Consider the following 12,320-nt stretch of genomic DNA (forward strand, 5'->3'; position numbering starts at 1 on the left):
TGGGTTGCTTTTTTCAAGTAATTACCAAATACTTCAACAAGTGATATTTAGGAAGTAAGGCAATTAACATTTGTTAAATACAGTGGCAGGCCGTGCATTTCACACCTAGGCCTTCACCGGTGTCCTTCCTGAATTAATCCACCTGTATACCATTATTATGACGCCACGGCAATAGATACTAATCAACCATTAAATAGCAAAGTAAAAAAGAAATTAGGCTACAGTATTTCACACCTCACAAGGAATGGTCAATTTTATTACAGTCCACCTTGAAAATGCATTTGTAAGGATGTCTGTGACCAAATCGATTTATTTTCCTCTGTCAGCCATTGCGAGTTAAAATATATATATTTTATTTAGTTTGTGCGGTTTGCTGCCTCTGACTACTCAAATTATCCAATCAAAGGACGGGAAATTGCTGACATAATCGTATGCCTGCTAGATGGCCCCAGTGACGCCAACTCAAAATCTGATTGGTTATGGTAACAATTTCATTGCCACTTATTTTAAGCTACGGACGCCTGCACTATTGATTCTGAAGGCCTTAAGGCAGATTTCTTTCGCTCTGGCAACACATGATGTCAGCCACTGGCTGAAATATGATTGGATAAATACTCTTATCATAAATATACACTACTGGAAGCAGTACAACCAAGAGAAAAGCTATGAAATGTAGATAATAGACTATTGGGAATAATTTAATACACATTCATGGAAAAACATATTAAATATATTAAAATGCAAGTCAGTAATTCAGATCGTTGCTGTTTAGGCCAGCAGAGAAGGCCTTGCTGACCCTGACGGTCCGCCACTGGTTAAAAAATAATGACACAAGAGAAAGGCCTGCAATATAAAGAGCTGAAACTAAACTTACACTTGCTCATTTTTGCAATTATCAGCCAGTTATGTGGCCGCAGGACAATGCATGAAATCATGCAGATACATGTCAAGAGCTTCAGTTAATGTTAACATTAGAGTGAAGAAAAAGGTGTGATCTCTGTAAAATAATCCTAAAAGCTGTAAAAAATATATGTTGTCCGACTGCCAGCTAATTTGTTTTTTTCAGGGATACAATCATAGGCCACAGCGTACTACATGTTTCGGAGAAGGTGTGGTCATCCGAATCTAACAAATGATATTTTCAAATATAAGACACATCAACAAAAAATTGTTTAATTTTAAGGAATAAAGAGACATCGGTGAAAACAGTGACACATGAATTACAAATGTTTTGGTACATATAACCACACAACTTGATAAAGAGAAAGCATTATAATACATCCCATTCACTGGCAGAAACTTGTCAATAAATGTATTTTGCAAAGCCACAAGATCCAGTCCTTTAACTTTTTTGTTTGTCTTTCTGCCATATCTATCACAATAATGAAATTGTTTCATCTGAAACATGAGTCATGGTGATGCCTAAAAAATTCCATGGAGCAGGTCCAAACAGAGTGAACTCTTGTGAATATACTGTTTGAGGATGAGAAACCCTGTGTGCATATTCCTTCAAGCATTATCAAAATATTGTGATAGTAGCAGTTTAGGAACTGAAAGAATTCTCTGTTGGCAAGAATGTGTCCATCAAGCATCTAAAGCCAGAATTAGCTTCTTGACAGACATTTTTCCATGCTACCTTTTTATGGTGATAAATCTTTATTATAACACACTAAAGAAAAGTGCAAATCATAAATGTGTTTTCTCACTATACGTCTCTGCCAAAACAATTTCACTGGTAGGTCTCAGATCCAGCTACTGAAGGTCTCTGCTGTACAAACACAGAGGCTCCAGGCTGCGTTTGACCCTCAGCCATGGTGAGTCTTTGTGCTGCCAGTAAAGGGCTGGTGCCCATCTGCAGCGGCATGGTGTACACACCAGTCTCAGACTGAGCCGTGCCAAGACCAATGCCTCCATGCTGTGGGGCAGCTCCTCCTCTCCTCCTGCCATTGCGCTGAGCGTAGATAGCCTGCGTGCTATTAAACTGTGCAGCTTGTGCCATCAGGCAGGCCTGTAGCTTGCGTTTGGCTCTCCAGCGGGCCACCCGGAGCCGGGTCTTTTCCCTGCGTTCCTTCACCAGATCAGCCAGGAGAGCCTGCGGCAACGTCCGCTCCAGCTCACGCCGTCGGGTCTCGCTGCGTTTACGCACTTCTATACGTTTGCGCTTGTAATCCTCGTAGAGCATCAGGTCTTTACAGAACGGATGCATCTGCCTTTGTGCGTCTGCCACAGCTAGCTGGGACTCAGAATCTGAAAGCAGATTGATTAAGAGAAAAGGAGAATAATATCATTATTCTCACTCTACTTCATCCATAATGTTGTGTGCATGCTGTAAACTTGAGTTAACACCTGTGTTCAAATATCTTCATATATATATATATATATATATATATATATATAAAAGGACAAAATAATAGAAACACTCAATGTACCAACATGATGCATTTATTTTGAACAGAACCAAAATGTTCTATATTTATAAATTTCACAGACAAAATATATGTTGGTTAAATATACAGTTTACATGAGATAAAAATATAATTTAATGACATGGCACAAACATGATGTATACATAATGACAATATACCATTAACTAATCATTAATTTAAAGTGTTTTAAGAGCTAAACATTGATCCATTTTGGAATTTTGCTTTTCTCCTTTGTCGTTGCTTTGATGCCACCCATCTCTGCTGCAGCTTCATCCTCTTATCCATGGGGAGTAGTTTACTGGACTTGATCTCTCCACTGGCTTTTCTTTCCTGGTACCTAAAAAAAGCTTTCATTTTAAATCCTAAACATTTGTGAATAGAGGTAATCCAGAACATCTGATCGAACAACAGAATGAACGTTGAACCTTCGCCGTCTTGCCTCCAGCAGGGCCTCCTTCTTTGCATGATCAGCATTTATTTTCTCTCTGTATCTCCTGGACTTCTCCATGCTGCTTTGTTTGTCTACAAATAACCAGGTAAAGAAAATGTTATTTACAACATCTTATGTTAAGAAGATTTTAAAATACTGGCTATTATTTGTGTTAAAACATCATTCAAATTCTCAGTGTGTAGTTTCTAATTTCTTAAGACACTGTAAAAGTAAGATTGACTGCAAGACACTCACCTCTTCTTCTGATCCTGAGCTCCATAAATGGCAGGTTTACATGGAGACCTCAAACCAGTAAGAGTCCTCGAGTCAGTACCCATTTATAGATGACACATTAACATCACATTTATAGTTTAAGGACATGGTCTCACAAGCCATACGTTTTCCCCCACCGAAAGAATAAGGGGTCAATAACCCAATAACTTTCGGCAAACATGTACATACACTCATCAGACACTTTGTTAGGAACACCTGTACACCACCTCATTCATGTAATTATCTAGCAGCTTCAGGTAATGTTCATATTAGACATTACAATGCAAAGAAAATGTGATCAGTGATTTTGAACATGGCATGATTTATTGTACCGAAAGGGCCGAATTTGAATATTTCAGAAATTGTCTCCTGTGTTTCTCACACAGCAGCCACAACAGCCAGTGAGCAGCTGGTCTGTGGATGAAAACACCTTGCTGATGAGAGAAATCACGGGAGAATGACTCGACTGTTTCAAGCCGAAATAAATACTACAGTAACTCAGAAACCATTCACAATTGTGGTGATCAGAGGAGCATCTCAAAATGCACAACACATCGAACCATAAGGCAGATGGGCTATAAGAGCAGAAGACCACATCAGGTTGGACTCCTGTCAACCAAGAACAGACAGCGGAGGTTGCAATGGGCATAGGCTCACCAAAACTGGAGATTCGAAGACTGAAATAATGAAGCCTGGTCTGATGAATCTTAATCTTAGTCAGAATGTAGAGCCAACAGCATGAATCCATGTGCCTAACCTGCCTTGTGTCAACAGTCCAGGCTGGTGGAGGTAATGTAATGGTGTGGAGTACGTTTTCTCTGCACACGTTTAGGCCCTGTTAATACCAAACAATAATTGCTTGAATGACACAAACTATTTGAGTATTGTTGCTGATCATGAGCACCACTTCAAGGCCACAATCTCTTCTGATTGCTACTTCCAGCATGATAATGCACCATGTCACAAGGTGAAAGCCATCTCAAACGTTTTTAAAAAACATGACCGTGAGTTCAGTGTTCTTTAGTGGCTTTCCCAGTCACATGTGGAAGAACAGGAGATTCGCACCATTAAAAAAAACATGCACCTGGTTCACGTCATCATGGACCAGAATCTTATAGGAATGTTTCCAACATCTTGTGGAATCAGTAACATGAAGATTTAAGACTGATTTTAGAGCAATGGGAGACCCTGTCCAGTATTAGTATAGTGTTCCTAATAAAGTGCTCACACAGTGAGCATAGTGCAATCTGCTTTTAAGATTCCGAAGTCTATGTCCAGGAAAGTTACCAAAGACTGATGCACAGTGGCTAATATAAAGTGATCTGATTCTATATTGCAATGACTAGCTTGCAACTCAAAATTTTTTTTTACTTGAACAGTTTTATTTGAGAGAACAGTTAGAGAGAAGAGAAAATAGTGAGAAATGGGAAAAGCCTGCAATCGTTCAGTCTGTCTGAACCTTGTGAGGTTCGAGAAAATATTCAGTGTGCTGATATTCAGCACTATGTCCCTCGGTTATACACTATATTGCCAAAAGTTTTGGGACACCCCTCCAAATCATTGAATTCAGGGGGTTGTTTTTCAGGGGTTGGCCTTGGCCCCTTAGTTCCAGTGAAAGGAACTCTTAATGCTTCAGGATACCAAGACATTTTGGACAATTTCATGCTCCCAACTTTGTGGGAACAGTTTGGGGACGACCACTTCCTGTTCCAACATGACTGCACACCAGTGACCAAAGCAAGGTCCATAAAGACATGGATGAGTAGAACTGCACAGAGTCCTGACCTCAACCCCATAGAACACCACTGGGATGAGTTAGAGTGGAGACTGTGAGCCAGGCCAAAACTGGGACGTCTGCCTTTACATGCACATGAATGTAATATGGAGTTGGCCCGCTCTTTGCAGCTGTAACAGCTTCAACTCTTCTGGGAAGGCTTTCCACAAGGTTTAGGAGAGTATTTATGACCATTCCTCTAGAAGCGCATTTGTGAGGTCAGGCACTGATGCTGGACGAGAAGGCCTGGCTCACAGTCTCTGTTCTAATTCATCCAGAAGGTGTTCTATCAGGTTAAGGTCAGGACTCCAAAGGCAGGACAGTGAAGTTCCTCCACACCAAACTTGCTCATCCATGACCTTGCTTTGTGCACTGGTGTGCAGTCATGTTGGAACAGGAAGGGGTCATCCCCAAACTGTCCCACAAAGTTGGGAGCATGTAATTGTCCAAAATGTCTTGGTATGCTGAAGCATCAGTTCCTTTCACTGGAACTAAGGGCCAAGCCCAACCCCTGAATTCAATGATTTGGAGCAGTGTCCCAAAACTTTTGGCAATATAGTGTATGTAGACAGCTGACACACTTCAAAATGAAAACCATAACTGTGAATAATAGTAAATAGCAGAAGTCAAAACCTTTGTTTTCATTAGAATTAACAACAGTGTTTTGTTAATTTATAAAATCTGTTTCTGGTTGCAGTTATTTAGAATGCTGTACTAGGCAGAATCGGAGAATTATACCCAACAACTACTCACTTACAAAGATTACAAAGCCAAACCAAAGTAAGTTGTTACTATAGCTACTGAACAGAGGGGAAACGAGAGAACGATCAGGTCCAACTCACATGCGCTTGGGTCCACACCCAAGAAGGCAGGTTCAGTGACCGAAGGTATCTGGATACACTGTTGAGTCATGGGCAGCTCTATGGCCATTCCTCCAGCCAAATGCTGATGTAGCTCAAGTCTGGGAAGCTCAGAAGTGGATGGCTCAACTTGCTCCTCTTTCACCTCGATGATTTCTACCTCGGCTTCCTCCTCTTTGATCTTTAAAACAGACTCTCGGCAGTCTGCCATAGCGGAGTTTGGTGCCTCGCTTGTATGAGGCACAGGCTGAAGGTTCGGATCTGCTATCTCTGTGTGTTCAGCTTCTGTGGACGTTTGAGGTGTTTGACCCCATAGAGGATCCATGCTCTCTGCTGCGTTGGTGCTCGAGTTTTCCACTATTTTAAAAAAATGTAATTAATAATAGTTATTATAATTTTATTTTATTTTAGTCAGTATATCCATTAACACAGTTTCTGTGTCATAACAAAGGTACATGCTGCTTGTAGACTGTCACTTCCTCACAATGCAGCAGATAATATATCTTCCTGTGTTTGTAACTGTCTGGATTTTGGCAGCATCAAATAAAACCACAGCGCCTCTGAATTCTCAAATCTGACTGGTTCAGATGTTGATTCATTTTCTAGATCATCACTTAGAATATTGATGGCTGTAACTCAAATCACAGACCAATGCGGTTGCTGTAATACATTATTGTTGTATTAAAACAGCTAATTCAGAAGGGACTTATGGCACGAGGTTTACAGACAGATTTAAAGTTTTCTGTGAAAAGACTTCATTGATTATATTCCTATAACAATGTGTTACAGGAACTAAAATGTTTTCATAGCTGTTCTGTAATTGTTATTTATTACCTGTATGCTGTTCATATATTTTTTTGCTTTCAAATATCTTAACAGTTTCTGCAAACATAGAATCAAACTCATATCTGATCTGATTTTCCAGTCTTATCCACCAGCATATTTAACACTCTGAATGTGTGTGTGTGTGTGTGTGTGTGTGTGATGTTGAATGATCTGAACATACAACAGAAATTGTTTTAACAGATGTCACCATCATGCCTGTGAGACTTTTGCATAACCTGGCAAACAGAAACTTCCTGAATTTGCTCAGTTGCTAAGAGGATGTCATCACCAATACATCCCTGGTGATTATTATGCAATTGATGGCATATGTTTCATTTCCTATACCTTTTAGATGTACTTTTATTCCTGGCATCTCCTCGTTGTACATTTCAGCAACTTGGCAGCTCTCGGTAGGGACAGCTTCATGGATCACTTTATGAGTTTTTGACACAGGCAGTGCTGCAGGAGTTGGGTCAGGGTTTCGGGGTTTGAGAGCAAGTGTGAGAGGTTCTGCACAGGGTGATCCAGTGTTCGAGGTGCGTCTTCTTGGTAGTACCATGTGATCAGCTGTAATCTGATGGGCTCTGGCTGTGTCCAGCTGACTGGCTGTGTGTCTGGTTGGGTCCAGTGGACCGGCTGCGTGTCTGGTTGGGTCCAGTTGACCAGCTGTGTGCCTGGTTGGGTCCAATTGACCAGCTGCATGCCTGGTTGGGTCCAATTGACCAGCTGCATGCCTGGATGGGTCCAGTTGACTGGCTGAGTGTCTGGATGGGTCCAGTTGACCGGCTGAGTGTCTGGATGGGTCCAGTTGACCGGCTGAGTGTCTGGATGGGTCCAGTGGACCGGCTACATGCCTGTTTGGATCCAGTTGACTGGCTGAGTGTCTGGTTGGGTCCAGTGGACCGGCTGGGTGTCTGGTTGGGTCCAGTGGACCAGCTGGGGGTCTGGTTGGGTCCAGTGGACCGGCTGAGTGTCTTGTTGGGTCCAGTGGACCGGCTGAGTGTCTGTTTGGGTCCAGTGGACCGGCTGAGTGTCTTGTTGGGTCCAGTGGACCGGCTGAGTGTCTGCTTGGGTCCAGTTGACCGGCTGAGTGTCTGCTTGGGTCCAGTTGACCGGCTGAGTGTCTGCTTGGGTCCAGTTGACCGGCTGAGTGTCTGCTTGGGTCCAAGTGACCTGATGTGTCCAACTGACCAGCTGTATGTCTGGTTGCATTCATTTGACCCAGTGTGTGTCTGTGTGGTGCAAAGGCATGTCGGTCATCTTTACTGTTCAGTGCATTAACATATTTCTGCCGCAGGATCTTCATTTGACACCGAGTCGACTCCAGCATCTTCCTGATGTCCTCGTTCTCCTTTTCTTTGCTCGTCATTTCCCTCCGGAGCTGCTCGAACTTGAGGCTCATCACCCGGATCATCTCTCCCAACACTGTCTCCACCGCCGTGTTCACGGCCTTCTCAATCACCACCCCCATCTGACCTCTCATCAGAGAAATGGTCAAATTCACGTCCATTGTGAACAGGATTTGATTAACACGCGAATGAGCCGCCGGTGTGTAGTTTTAGTTCCTCATTAGCGACTAACCGCAGAGTACAGTGCCCTTCGGTGTTTACATAGCTAGGTAACGGCTAGATATATTTAGCTGGACATAACGGCTTGTTAGCAACTTTAGCTAGCCGCTTTTTAGCAAAGCAGCAATGCTAACATTCAGTGTCTCAGCCTCTCTTATCGTGTTATTTAGGGTTCACACATAATAAGCATTTATAATAATTTACTAGTAAACACTTCATTGTAACGCATAACCCCCCCTATTGTCTAACATCCTAGGAAAACAAAACAAAGGTGTAACGCTATCTGGGGTCGAATCCCAAAACGGCTCCAGTTGAAATATACAGTTGCACTTCATCAATAGTAAAAGCCATTACTTCGTACCCTACCGAGTACACCTACATAGGGGATATGAACCCGAATGAGACTGGACAAATACTCAATCCAGAGTTCCGCTTTCCTCTTACTCTGATAGAAAGCTATGCGCTGGAAAAAGTGTTGCACTGCCACCTACAGGTCGGTGCGTGTCTCGCTTGCGTATCTAAGTTAAGTTGCCTTTATTTGTCACATGTACATTACAGCACGGTGAAATTATTTCTTCACATATCCCATCCTTGGGGGTTAGGGTCAGAGTGCAGGGTTTGGGTTTGGATTATCACGGCATTCCCAAGGCCTACTACTTGTGCTAGATGGGCGCATCACTGCCAGTGACTACTGAACCATTCTGGGGCATCAGATGCACCCAGTACAAACATTTTACTCTGATGGTGGTGCCGTGTCTATCAGGAATATAATGCACCAATACACACAGCAAGAATAATGACATAGTGATTTGATGAACATGAAAGTGAACATCTCCCATGGCCTGCATGGCTGTCAATTAGTGACCTGGCCACGGTTCTGCGAGAGGAATGCCTCGAAATCCCTTTGTCCACTGTGCAAGACTTGTACCTGTCATTCCTAAGGGGAAATGATGTTGTATTGGCTGCAAAAGGAGCAGCTACACCTCTCTAATAAATTGTTTTGTTTCATTGTCTAGCTCCTGTGTGTGTGTGTGTGTGTGTGTGTGTGTATTAATCTGCTAAACTGCTGCCGTAGGGTGTTTTTTCCCCTTTTCTAGTTTGTGGCCGAGTTTGTTCATACATGACATTAAATTTAAGTGTTAAAGTATTTTTTGTGGCTTTAGTGCTTTTGTGTACATTAGTAGCTTCTGGTGGTGACAAACCAAACACCTGTAAACTTGTTCTAGTTGACAGCACTGTGTATAAAATCTGGCCCAAAAAAGAAAAAACTGCTGATGTTAACCATGTCAGTTAAGGGAATTCTTAAACGTGCATTAAGTTTTTATTATAGCCTGAATACTGAAGTTTTTAATTACAGGAAAACAACAAAAGCAAGCTTCCCTTCTTGGCTGTTTTGGCACAATCAGTAGCACAACAGCATATCCCACTGCCAACTTGCCACTGATGGGCCCTTGAGCAAGGCCCTTAACCCTCTCTGCTCCAGGGGCGCTGTATCATGGCTGACCCTGCGCTCTGACCCTAACCTCCAAGGATGGGATATGCGAAGAAAGAGTTTCACTGTGCTGCAATGTATATGTGACGGATAAAGACAACTTAAATTACAATTACAACTAACCCTTTGACATTTTGCTCACTTAAAAACATGGGTCAGTAAAAACAAAAGATGTCTTATGCTACTGTATCGATCTATCATCTTTTGATCACAAACCTTGCTGTTCCAATACTTTCAGAGGGGATTGTTTGTATATAAGCTTTTCAGTGATGTGATTGTGATGAGTGGGTGAAGGTTAAAGTCTTTCTCAAATTTGCTAAACTTTGCAGTGGACTTGAGTGTACATAAAGAAAATGAACACTTTCCGATTTTCCCTTATTTTATCAATACAGTTTAAGAGAAGACATGATAACACTGACATGAACACTTATTCTTTTCTGTCTTTTTAACATAAAAAAAAAAATTCTGTGTTATATTTGCTCCCAGCAGAATTTTAGATTCTTGCTCTCCTTAATCTTTGACCCACACTGATCAGCCATAACATTATGAGCAGTGACAGGTGAAGTGAATAAGACTGATGATCTCCTCATCATGGCACCTGTTAGTGGGTGGGATATATTAGGCAGCAAGTGAACATTTTGTCCTCAAAGTTGATGTGTTAGAAGCAGGAAAAATGGGCAAGTGTAAGGATTTGAGCGAGTTTGACAAGGACCAAATTATGATGGCTAGACGACTGGATCAGAGCATCTCCAAAACTGCAGCTCTTGTGGGGTGTTCCCGGTCTGCAGTGGTCAGTGTCTATGAAAAGTGGTCCAAGGAAGGAACAGTGGTGAACCGGCGACAGGATCATGGGCGGCCAAGGCTCAGTGATGTACGTGAGAAGTGAAGGTTGGCCCGTGTGATCTGATCCAACAGACGAGCTACTCACATTGCTGAAGAAGTTAATGCTGGCTCTGATAGAAAGGTGTCAGAATACACAGTGCATGATGGGTCAGGGCTGTTTTGGAAGCAAAAGGGGGATGAACACAATATTATGCCTGGTCGGTGTAGTGAACCAGCATTAATGGATTCATTAATAGAGACTTCAAGGCACTTTTGTACATCACTCTGGATAAGGGCGTCTGCCAGATGCTGTAAATATAAATGAACAAAATACCGTAGTTGTTTCTATTTGCAGTGCCCTGTCATAATCCTGTGACTAAACCCTGCAGAGAAAAGTATCAACTGGTTCAAAAACAAAACAAGAACAAATCATAAAACCACCTGAAAACAGCAACTGTGGTTAAAATAATGGATATACACTCTTTGAAAGAATACATTTCACCAGATTCCACATTTTTAGAGGTTTTACTTTTTAAATGGGAAAACCGAGAGGAAGGTGTAGGAGTCTACACAGAAACAAGCTAAGAAAACCTTCGGCAGACTTGAAGTGGAAATATCAAAATATAAGCACATCACTTTAACAAAACTATCCAAAATGATGCCTTTAACAATTTAATTTATGTTATCTGTTTCTACCTCTTTAGTTTGAACAGTAAAGTACCTCAAATAGCCAGAAGGTGGCAGTAAAACCTCTCCAATCACACAGCCCTTCAATGAACTCAGCATGGGGCTATTCCATTGTGTGTCTGAAATGGACCATTTTTTCCTTCAAACCTTAACAAATATATTATTATTATTATTATTATTATTATTATTATTATTATTATTATTATTATTATTTAAATACCATTATGCAGTCATAGAAATGCCAGAGACTTTCAAACATTTTATGTCTGAGACATGTAATATATATATATATATTTTTTAAGAGCATTAACAGAGAACATGGACATGGTCTTATCATCCATTTTATTACACTGACATCAGAAAAATGAAAAATGATATTTGCCAAAGGAATCATTCTAATGATGATAGAATATTCTTTGTTTATCACCAAACAGTAATTAATAACCAAAGTTAAAAAAATCCGAGCCAACATGGCAATTGATAAATCCCCTTCAATCTTAATTATTTATTTATTTATTTTTATTATACAATGAAGTCTTGTTTTATTGAGCACACATTGTGCAATTAAGCAAAAATTCATTGCACGATAAGTATTTTTTTTTTGCAAATGTGGGCAGATTTTGCTGTGGATTAGTCATTCTGTTCATTCTGGATGTGACGAGTATGTCTGATATATGTATCAGTATCATCAGTATGCAGCTGCAAAAAAAAAAAAAAAAGGAAAAGAAAAAAACTTTTATAAGCCTACTGCATTCTCTCCTCACATCCCAACTTAAATGTCAACTTAGATGCCTCCCTCCTACCACGCTTATATCTAAATGTAATGCCAAACGCAATATCTGTTATGTGTTCATTTGAACAATTGTTTTATGACTGTACTCAGACTGTTTAACAAGACAATGTAGATGGAGCTGAAGTCAGTGAGAAAGTACCTTGTAAGAAAGTTCAAAAGTTTACGTCAAGCACCTGCGTTTCCTTAACTTCAACCCACCACACAGTATCTCTGGGGGATGCCTTAAAATTTCTATGTAAAGCCCTACAACAGAGGGTTTCCTTTCCAAAAATGGTTGAAGTAGAACCTCTTTAGAAAGCTAGAAACAATAACCAGCCAAGGAAGTGGGGTGCTGCTTAAAATCTCAGCACCCCACTATAAGACATAGGTG

At 41.0% G+C, this 12,320-nt stretch overlaps 1 protein-coding gene across 2 annotated transcripts; it reads right to left on the bottom strand.

Annotated features, from left to right (window-relative positions):
* Positions 1-1,148: 1,148 nt before the first annotated feature.
* On the bottom strand, positions 1,149-8,506 carry si:ch211-67e16.4 (uncharacterized). 2 transcript variants are annotated; one of them, XM_058391438.1, is made up of 5 exons: positions 6,934-8,506; positions 5,746-6,120; positions 3,112-3,159; positions 2,852-2,948; positions 2,598-2,763 (listed from the first exon to the last, which is right to left on the bottom strand). In XM_058391438.1, the coding sequence occupies exons 1-5, from the start codon at positions 8,096-8,098 to the stop codon at positions 2,613-2,615; spliced, it is 1,836 nt and encodes a 611-aa protein (XP_058247421.1). In that variant the 5' UTR covers positions 8,099-8,506; the 3' UTR covers positions 2,598-2,612. The 2 variants fall into 2 exon arrangements, with proteins under 2 accessions (XP_058247419.1, XP_058247421.1); XM_058391436.1 differs by lacking the exons at positions 2,598-2,763; positions 2,852-2,948; positions 3,112-3,159 and adding an exon at positions 1,149-2,247 and having other exon boundaries at positions 6,934-8,496.
* Positions 8,507-12,320: the final 3,814 nt, after the last annotated feature.

The sequence above is a fragment of the Hemibagrus wyckioides genome, linkage group LG06, assembly GCF_019097595.1.
Source record: "Hemibagrus wyckioides isolate EC202008001 linkage group LG06, SWU_Hwy_1.0, whole genome shotgun sequence".
Lineage (NCBI taxonomy): Eukaryota > Metazoa > Chordata > Actinopteri > Siluriformes > Bagridae > Hemibagrus > Hemibagrus wyckioides.

Bases quoted from the DNA above. Each gene is read 5' to 3' on its own strand.
- si:ch211-67e16.4 (XM_058391436.1), bottom strand. From the start codon at position 8,098: ATGGACGTGAATTTGACCATTTCTCTGATGAGAGGTCAGATGGGGGTG. The intron at 6,121-6,933 runs GTATAGGAAATG...TTTTTAAAATAG, and splicing joins AATAAAAGTACATCTAAAAG to TGGAAAACTCGAGCACCAAC. The intron at 2,248-5,745 runs GTGAGTTGGACC...ATCTGCTTTCAG, and splicing joins GGGTGTGGACCCAAGCGCAT to ATTCTGAGTCCCAGCTAGCT.